A 10,178-nucleotide genomic window follows, 5' to 3' on the forward strand; every position below is an offset into this window, starting at 1 on the left:
ATATCTCCAGGCCTGGATGGAGGATGAGGCCAGAGGAAGGGCTCCCCCCAGAGCAGGTAGGAACCAGCTTCTCAGGGTGACTGGGTCTTCCCTTCTGAGTAACTAGTTCTCAGCTAGAACCTGGGGCGCGTCCTTCCCCCACGGCAGTGGAGGACTTAGAGGACTCTAGCTGCCCCCTCCCTGTCAGCTCCCTTCAAACCATCCCGGATAAGCAGCTCACCTTGTATGAGAAGATCCCAGCTCCATCAGCCTCCCAGGAGGAGACCCTCCTTCCTTCCTAGAGCCCACCGCCCTCCTCCCTGCTCAGGGCCCCAGTGCCCCTCACCAGCCTGGGGGAATCAAAGGCCCCCTCCTGCCCACCCCCATGCTGTGCCCGCTGGCTCATCAGCAAAGAACCTGGTGCGTAACTCCCTAGAAGGCATTCACAGCCCGCAGACCTTGTGTCCATATGGGCTCAGGGTTCCTGTCTCCCCCCTCCCCACTCCCGGGCCTGGGCCTGCCTTTGAGGCACGAAGCCCAACAGTTCATGGTCTCTCAAGGTGACCTGGGTTCGGATTCCAATCCTGCCACACAGGAGCAGCGAGCCCTTGGGTGTGACCAGCTCTTTCTGAGCCTCTGCCTCCCGGCCTGCAAAACAGGGTGAACCCCACGTCTATCACGGGGTGCTGGGACGATCACAACACCTGTGTGGAGCCTCGGCTCAGTGGGTTTTCCCAAGTGCCACCTGGGTTAGCCGGGGGAGGACACAGGAACCCAGGAGGGGCGGCTCCTCTTTGTCAGGAAGGGCTGGCTGGGTCTGGACCCTTCCCCACCCACCCTCCTCTCCAGGCTCCTAGGATGACAGATCCGTCCCCAGCGGCGATGTGACCAGGCCACTCCCCAGCTGAGGATCCTCCGCCAGGTCCCCACTGCCCTCGGGATAAAGTCCCAGCTCCTGGCCAAGCCAGCCTCTGTGACATGCCCTCACCTCATCTCCAGCCACAGAGGGAACTGGTTGAGCCACTTACCCCAGTACTGGAAACCCCTTTCTCTAGGGAAACCCCACCAAAGCAACAAGCCCCTCCCCTGACTGCCCAGGCCCTGGAACAAAGCTGTGGTCTCCAGCACAGAACGAACCCAGATGAAGCCTGTTCACCGCCCCCAGCACCTGCTGGGGCTCCAGGCTGCCACTCTTTTCATGCATTTTTATAGAGGTAACTTTTACTTTAAAGGTTTCATTCTGCCCTCAGATGAGAGGTATTATTTGCTTTCTCCTGAACTCTGGTCTGTCCCTTGGGTATCTCACCCCACCCCACCCCCACCCCCCGCCCCCCGGGAATAGGTGGTACCTGGCCTAGGACACGTGGTTGAGTCACTCAGGCTCCCACCAGCCTTGTTACCAAGACACCAGGATAAATATGCTTTTCTACTAAAAATAAATTATTTTTACTAAAAAGATACTGTATTCACAGCAGTGAAAATTTACTTCTTTAAAAAAGATCCCACTTAGTTCAGGGCTAAAGTTACCAAAATACTAAAGGGAACTGGAAATTTCAAGTTCAGTAAAGAAGCTCTCTTAGGAGTCCTCAAACGTTAGGAATCTTCCTCCTCTCCTGCCCTGTTCCAGGAAGCGGAGACCGCCTTCCTCATCACCGCCGTCCCCTCAGCGGTCAAGTGCCCAGCCCTGCCTGCAGCCCCATTTCCCGGCAGCCTGTCTTTTGGGCTCTAACAAAAGCTGTCCATCTCAGGGTGTGTCAGGTACTTCTCCCTGGCAACCTCCCCCATCTTCTCTGGGGTGAGAAATGGAAAAGGATGACAGACAGACAGACAGACAGATGGTTGAGGAAATGCCCAGGACAGCAGTCCACGCCTGATATTTATGAATTTTGCTGTTCTACCTAACCTTTCCTCACCTTCCCCAACGCGTCTGTCCATCAGTTTCTCGAAATTATCTACACTGAGACCAGAAAGCCGTGCATATTCAGTGGCTCCTTCATTCCCCAACAGTGGACGACACGGTGGGGAGGACAGGGACACTCTGTAGCCTGATGGGACACAGATGGGACCACCCCCAGGCCTGCCCTGGGCGAGCTTGCGATGTCAAGGCAACACCTACAAGGATAAATATTCATGGGCTGATTTTAGGGATTTAATAAGTAACAAAAGGACAATGAGGTTTTTTTTTTATATTTTAATGGTATTCATTGTAATTTGGAGGCTGCAAACGAAAACGATACTCAGACCATGCAAACGATGGTAATCACTGCTACATCTGCACCGCCAGAACGTGTTCTCACAGTTTCTTGTTTCTCATCTGGCTAGTTCTCGAGCACCTATCATCAGCACTGACGGTGCCACTTTTCTTTTATACCAAGTACAGGCTAATTCTCGTCTTGGTGTCTGTCTGTCTGACTTCACATCCAGCTCTTTAAACAAATAAAGCAAAGGTTCTGGGTCTGCACCCAACATCCAAGGTTCCCTCTCTCATTCCAGCCACTGAGGCAGGGAGAAAAATTGGGAAGACAGAAAGCAGGACCAAGAAGCTGAGGCACAGAGCTGCTTGGTGATTCACTCCAGATCTCAAAGTGAGCTCTGCCGGGTCTGGATGTGTCCCTTCCGCCCCACCTCTGGCAGCCTTGCTGCTTTGTCATAGTTCTTCAGAGATGGTGGTGGGGACGGCGGGTGCCCTGAGAAATTCAGGTTCCATGAGATGAATGGTGAGTTGGGCACGACCAAGGCTAAATGAGCCAATCCTCTATGAAAGACTCAAGTATTGCATGGATAAAAATCCTCTGGCTTGAGAAAGCGGCAGGTGTCAGGATCAAGAATCCTATTTCAAAGCTGCCTTGGCTCCCTTCACTTTCAATCTACTGATGGGCCATCAGCAAATCCCACACAGCAAAGATCTCTCATCATTTTCAAATGAGATATTTAATGAGTACAAACTTCCTGCAGGCGGAAAGGGAGGAAAGATGACTAAGATCTAGTCACCTTAAGGTGCTGAAATTTGCCCTTACGGGGCTTAAAATTCAGTTAGGGTTTTTGCACCTAAAAAATGTTAATAAACATTTTAAAATCCTGAATAACCAAGACAACAGAGGTGCTGGGGCAGCATGTGATTGTTTTTAAAAATGTTCAGGAAAAAACAAAGCTCCGCCATGGTGAGTGCCCAGCAGGTCTGGGAGGAGCAAACTTCTGGGATGGGCTTCAGGCACAACCACCAGGCCAGCGGTGGGCTCCCTGTGTGGCTGTGGCAGTGTGGGTGGTGGGAAGGCAGGGGTCGGGCTGGGACCGGCCAAGGGCGGGGAGGGTGAGCCCTCCCTGCAGTAAGCACTGGGATGAAAGTGGAGGGACAGCCCCTTCCTTCTCAGCAGTATCAAGTCAGACACCTGCAGGTCACCCTCATCTTCCTGCTTCCCACCCCACACGTTTCTTCTACAAAATGGGGAGTAGAACGGACAAAGCTCCCTGGAGAGGGTTGGCCCCTTGTAAGACCTACTCCCTGCGCTCAGCCCAAAGAAGCAGTACCAGTGTGCTGCCTATAGAAGCATCTCCTCCTCTGAAGCCTTTAGAAGGCACCTCTGACACCTGCCCCCAAAGGTGGGTAGGACACCCTGCTATGTGCCTCTACAGCAGCTGTTCCCTCTTCACAGCTCTCACAGGCCTTTACTGTAATTATATCCGCAGATGTCTGTGCTCCCCAGTGGACTGTAAGTTCCGTGAGGCAGGGATACACTCAAAGATCTGATTGAATGAATAAATGGATGCTAGGAGGAGGAAGGGAGAGAGGCGGATGGGGGAGGGAGAGATGGATGGCTGAACAAATGACTAAACGACCAAAGCTGCGTGCAGGGTCACTGTGCGGCACAAGTCCAGGGATGCCACTCACAATTGTGCTCGGCGTGGATGGCACCTCCAGCAGCACAACTGCCAGGGGAGGACAGGGAGGTGGCTGGTCGGAGGGAGAAGCTGGCCTGCTGGCCTCAGCCTGGGGAAGCAGACTGAACTTGTGTCCATCAATCTTCCTGCTCTGTGTCGAGGGGTCGCAGGGGAGGGAGGTGAGCAGAGGCCAGAACGCAGCAGACACAGCCCACTTCCTCCTCCCCACCACACACACTCAGAAAAGCCCTGTGTGAAGCCAGAGCCCCACAAAACGCCACCAGAACTCGGGAGGAGGGCTGTGTCCCCCAGGTCGAGCTCCTTCCTCAGACATCTGCTCATGCCTGCCTTTTCTGGATGCCATCAAGTGCCCAAGTCAGCACTGGTGTGCATCACCCCCTATTTCCCCCACCACCGCCGTCAGCACAAGGGCAAGGCCAGCAGGCCCAGAGAGCCATCTGAGCCCCAGAAGGATTGCACAGCCCTCCCACTACAAGGAAACCCTTATCCTGGGTCTGCAGCACCCTCTCCACAATCCCTCCCCCTGCCAGGCTGACACTGGCCAGCCTGTGGTCCAGGTCCAGGGCAAGGCAATGATTCTGCTGCCAAGAGGGGGCGCTCTCTCATGGGCTAGAAACATTCTCTCCAGAGTGGCTCCTCAAGGCTTCCCACCCAAACCAGGTCCCCGGTATCTCTGAAGGTCCAATGCCCCTGCGATTATCTGGTCCAGGGCACCCTCCTTGTCACTGGGCTCCAGGATGGGCACTCCTCTCTGAGATCCAGCTGTCCTTGCCCAGTGGCCTAGAGAGATGCCACCACTATGCCAGGCACAGGAAACAAGAGAAGGCTGCAGCCCTCCAGTCCCTCCCCCTAGCCCCTTTCCAGGGGACTCAGCTTATATAGACCAGCCCATGCTGTTCTAGAAGGCTCTGTTGTGCACAGCAGACCCAAGTTCCCCGTGTACAGAAGAGGAGGGATCTCCAAGGTCCCTCCCAGGTCCTCCAGGGAGGGAGAGCCATGGTGGGGGTGATGGCCAGACTTCAGCGGCTCCCTCCACCACACAGACTGTAAGAGGCTGCAGGCACAAAGGACCAACACATGTAAAAGTGCAAGCAGGCAAGATGAAAGCCATGGCTGCGGTGGTAATTCCCCCATCCCACCAGGCTCACGGATGCACATGTCCTCTGCCTAACTCAGGGACCCCAAAAGCTCTGTAAAATTGAAGGTAAACAACACACTAATGGCACAACAAAGTGGGAGGAAGCTTTTCAGGGCCCTAGGGCTCCCAACCCAGAGTGGCTAATAGCCAATCTGACTGATGGCGGTGCCTTTTTCCCTAATGACCATGTTCAAAGCTCCCAGAAACCATGCTCCCAACCAACTAGCCTGACACCCCCACCGGGTCACCCAGTCCAGCCACAAAGCTGGCCAGAACATGGTAACCCTCACCCTCTATCAGGAAAGCTCCCCAATTCTTGGCTTCCTCAATTCAAGGTCACCTTATTTCCCGATGGCATGTTAGTGACTGGGAACAGGAGACGTGGGTTCCAGGCCCAGAAGTGTTACCAACTCACAATAGGATTCTGGGTCCACACCCCATCCCTGGGGCTTGAACTTCAAATATTAACGCGCTCACTCTCTGAGGTGGGGGCTCGCTCTCTGAGGCCTTCAGCTCTCATTTCTTTGATTTCAGGTGCAAAAGGGGTTTGCAGGGCTCAGAAGGGGCCTCAGCCCATCAGAGATTCTGAGGGAGTCTAGAGTTTTCGTTCAAACACACCAGAGACACTCTCCGCATCCAACCCCTGGTCCTTTACTGAAGCACGTTCAGACTTGGAATAAACATGTGTTTTCTGAGAACCTCCCAGGGTCCAGGCCCTTTGACAGACACTGAGGAAACATGAAGGGGTAAGAGAATGGCCCTCAGGCAACCATCTTACAGAGAAAGAAACTCTAAGGCTCAGGGAGGCTTTGAAATCTGCTCAAGGGAACACAGCTAAGAATTCAACTCCCAGGTCTCCAGGCCCCATGAGACTAGCACTGGGATATGAAGACCCCCGCCCCCTCAAATCCCTTTAGGCACAAGGAAAAGTTACTGCTGTGAAACTGGAATCTACTAAGATCAGAAACTCAGAGTCCAGGACAAAGGGCTGGCTGGCTGAGTTGACCTTGTTCTAAAATTCCCAGCCTGGCCCCAAAACCCGTGTCAGAGCTTGACCACCTTCTGATACCCTTCTCTGAACCATCCCTCCCTCCCAGGTAATAAGCAGCAGCAGGCAGGAGGCTGCCATGTGACCTCCACAACCCATACATACACACATCACAGTAGCACTGTTCCCAGGGCCCACGGGTGTGTGTGTCTTGGCTCCTTGTACAGACAGGCACCAAACGAGGTGAACTGAACTGGTCTGTAGAGCTAGCGCTGGTGGTCTTGCCCCCAGAGACGGCTTTCTTCCAGAGCAGAGCTGGTCAGGGCCCAGCTTGTCTCCCTGCAGCACCAGGGGAGAGGCCTCTGGAGGGATGCTCTGAGAACCACTCCTTCCTACAAGTGTCAGGGGGTCCATGCTCTTCAATCCGGTCTTCCCACCTCGGGACTAACCTGGGTTTCAGAGATGCTTTCCCCGGGGAGGCTGCTGGGTAGCACGGAAGCTGTCTCCCCCTCTCCCGGCCCCTGGCCCGCTGCCACAGTGACCTCCCCTCCCCCAAGAAGGGCGGTGTGCTGGGAGGTGGGGGTGGGAAGAATCCGCCGCCAAGCTCTCGGGAGGGGTGCTGGGAAGCCAGGCAGGGCGTGTCGCCTGGTCCTTTCTCTGCCCAGCGCCGGGCTTCACGGCTCTTGGTGCGAGGCGCCCCTGTACCATCCCCCAAATGTGCCTCGCATTGGGAAACCCTTGCTGTCACCGCCCAGACCCCTGAGCTCCTAAGGGGTTAATACACACCGGTGAAGGGCAGTGGGTCTAGAACCTTCTGTGCCCAGTCGGAAGTAAGCCAGGGCAGGTAGGCGCCCTGTTCCCCCACGACCTGCACCAGCTCTTTTCAGAGGAGACAGGTGTCGGCCTTCCCCCCACGCCGTCTGCCCCAGGGTCTGGACGTGCCCCTAATTACGGTTCCGGGCAGGGGCCCCAGGGAACCCCTCCGGTGCCGCGGGGTGGGGAGCGGCCAGTCGCGTCTCATTCTCCAAAGAGGGACGCCCGTCCTCCCCGCGACCCTCTCCGGCGCCCCGCCACCCGCGCGGTCGCCCGCAGCCGGTGCCGCAGTGCGAGCCAGCCAGCGAGCCCGGAGCCTTCACGCCGCGGCCGGCGCCGCCGAGCCAGCCGCCGCCCTCCGGCCTCCCCGCCGCGCCGCACCTGCACCTGCACCCCGAGCCCCCGCCCCAGATCCCAGCCTCACCCCCACCTCTGGCCCCCGCGCCTTCCCGGCCCTTACCCTTGGCCCCTCCCCTGCCCAGCCCCGCCCGAGCCGGCCCCGACCTTCCCATCCCCAAACCTCCCCTCTACCCAGGCATCGAGGGGCCTTTTCGAGCCGGGGCCGGGGTCCCAGGGGGGGTGGATGATTTGGCGGCGGGGGTCGGCTCGACGCCAAGCCGAGAGAATAAGCGGGGTACTTACCGCTCTGCTCCCCCAGGAACACCAACTTGAATTTTCTCAGTGGGTTCCCAAAATCTCCCCCTGCGGACATGGTGCTGGCAGCCGGGGCTGGGAGAGGAGGAGGAGGAGGAGAAGCGAAGGAGCAGGGAGGGGAGAGGAGGAGGGCGAGGGGAGGCGGCCGGCGGTGCGGGAGCCGGAGGGGGAAGGGCTGGCTGCGCGCGTCCCTGACTCCCCAGCTGCGTCCCGGCCCCGGCCTGCGGCTGCGTGTCCGGCGGCGGCGGCGGAGGAGGAGGAGAAAGAGGAGGAGGAAGGCTGGCGCTGGGCTGCCGCGGGCGGCGCTTGATGCGGTGCGAGGGGCGCGCTCTGGACGCCCGGGGCGCGGCGCGGACAGCGAGGCGCGGGCGGAGCGGGGCGCAGGGACGGCGCGCGGGGCGGAGGAGCGCTCTCCCGAGCCGCACCAGCCGGCCCCCCTCCCGCCTCTCTTCTCCGCCCGCGCCTGCGCTCTGCGCGCTCCCCAGCCTCTGATGTCATGCGGGGCCCGCCGCGCTGCGGGGCCGGGGGGCGTCAGTCCACCCACCGGGAGCCCGCACCCGGGCGGGAGAGAACCGCCTCGCCGTGCCTCCGAAAGGTCCCCGAATCGGGCCCTATCTCATGACCCCTCTAGGTCTGTCTTCCCCACTCTACCCCTCCTTTGAATACAGAAAATGAGGTGAAATTGTCAAGGGACATTTGTTTCTGATCTTTAAACCTAGATGCTAGTCCCTTCCTCCACCTCCTGCAACACCGATGCACACTCAGCCCAGCCATCCGAGAGGGTGGAAAAGAAAGGCGTGGGTGGGGGGGGGGTTGAGCCAGGGTGTGGTGGACTTTGTGTTCACAGGCTCTCCTGTCCCTGGCCCTCCCTCCCCTCTCAGGACCCATATGCCTCCTCTTAGGCGCCTCTATGGGGTCATAGGTGTCCCCGCAGATGTGCCCAGGGAGAGAGGAGACACCAGTAAAAGGCGCGTCTACCTCAAACCCACCGCTCCTACGGATCATTTTATCCTAAACCTGCTCGCCATGGGAGAGAAAGAGCAATGAGGCCCTGACTGTCAGCACCTCCATCTCCAGGTCGGTGCCCTGGATCCCTGGACCTTGGGGCCACTGGGCTGACAGCGCCACTCCTTGCCCTGGCTGATTAGGTGTATCTGGACAATGAGTTCCTGGAGGACAGGAGAGAGACCTCCCATTTGCCTCTGTATTCATCTGACCCGTTAAGGCACACAGAATAAGTTGTGAGTGGGTGAGAGCAAGGAGCAGATACCAGGCATTAGAAGCATTCCCAACCCGGTCCCAGCATTCTGGCTAATTGAGGTTTTACAAAGCTGCTTCTACTGTCCTGCCACCACGTGGTCTGTTCTTTTAGGGCTGTTCAATGAACGTTTATTTGGGATTATAACCCATATGTTTTGGAACAAGTTGTGTGTGTGTATATATTTCATACAGAGAGAAAAGTGAGAAGCAACCTTCATCTCCAGAGCTTTCCAGGGGACATTTTTGCCCTCTTTTTGACGTACATGGCTTGCTTGGAATGTCTCCCTGTCTGGCTCCCTGGTTTGTTTACCTAGAGTCTTTCTCTCATTGCTTATCAAAAACCAGAGAGTGAGTTCCATGAAGTCAGCAGTTGAGTCTCCACTACTGAATCCCAAGGACCTAGCTCAGAGCTTAGGAAATAGTTGTTGAATGTTTGAATGAATGTCTACAACCCAAATAAGAACAACTGCTCCACTTATTGAAGAGATTGTTTTTTCTCTATTGTATATGTTTGCCTCCTTTGTCATAGATTAATTGACCGTAAGTGTGTGAGTTTATTTCTGGGTTCTACATTCTGTTCCATTGATCTGTGTGTCTGACTTTGTGCAGTGCCATACTCTTTTGATTTCTATAGCTTTGTAATATAGTCAGGGAGCATGATTCCTCCAGCTCTGTTCTTCTTTCTTAAGATTATTTTGGCTATTCGGGGTCTTATGCATTTCCATACAAATTTTGAAATTATTTGTTATGATTCTGTGAAAAATGCCATTGGTATTTTGGTAAGGATTGCATTGAATCTGTAGATTGTCTTGAATAGTGTGGTCATTTTAACAACATTAATTCTTCTAATCCAAGAACATGGTATGTCTTTCCATCTGTTTTTCATCTTCAATTTCTTTAATCAATGTCTTACAGTTTTTTCAGTTCTGGTCTTTAACCTTTTTAGGTAGGTTTATTCGTAGGTATTTTATTCTTTTCAGTGTGATGGTAAATGGGATTGTTTCCTTAATTTCTCTTTCTGATAGTTCATGGTTAGTGTACAAAAATGCAACAGATTTCTGTATTTTAATTTTGTATCTTGCAACTTTACCGAATTCATTGATGAGCTCTAGTAGTTTTCTGGTGGCATTTTTAAGATTTTCTATGAATGATATCATGTTGTTTGCAAACAGTGACAGTTTTATTTCTTTCTTTCCAGTTTGGATTCCTTTTATTTCTTTTTCTTCTTCAATTGCTGTGCCTAGGACTTCCGAAACTATGCTGAATAAAAGTGGTGAAAGTGGACATTGTTGTCTTGTTATCTTCAATAAGTGGCACTGGGAATACTGAGCAGCCATGTGTAAGAATGAAGTTAGAACATTCTCTAACACCATATACAAAAATAGACTCAAAATGGATTAAAGACCTAAATGTAAGACCAGGTACTATAAGACTCTTAGAGGGAAA

General features: G+C 54.7%; 1 protein-coding gene across 2 annotated transcripts in view; it reads right to left on the bottom strand.

Moving 5' to 3' along the window:
• The window catches only part of RAB6B (RAB6B, member RAS oncogene family), a 61,665-nt gene extending 53,818 nt beyond the window's left edge, over positions 1-7,847 (bottom strand). For both annotated transcript variants that reach the window (XR_009054416.1, XM_057740213.1), the window contains exon 1: positions 7,461-7,847. Coding sequence is in view for 1 of the 2 variants with exons in the window: in XM_057740213.1 (XP_057596196.1) it covers positions 7,461-7,530 (70 nt within the window). In the remaining variant the exon portion in view is untranslated. The remainder of the gene's footprint in view (positions 1-7,460) is intronic.
• Positions 7,848-10,178: the final 2,331 nt, after the last annotated feature.

The sequence above is a fragment of the Hippopotamus amphibius genome, chromosome 6 (assembly GCF_030028045.1).
Source record: "Hippopotamus amphibius kiboko isolate mHipAmp2 chromosome 6, mHipAmp2.hap2, whole genome shotgun sequence".
Lineage (NCBI taxonomy): Eukaryota > Metazoa > Chordata > Mammalia > Artiodactyla > Hippopotamidae > Hippopotamus > Hippopotamus amphibius.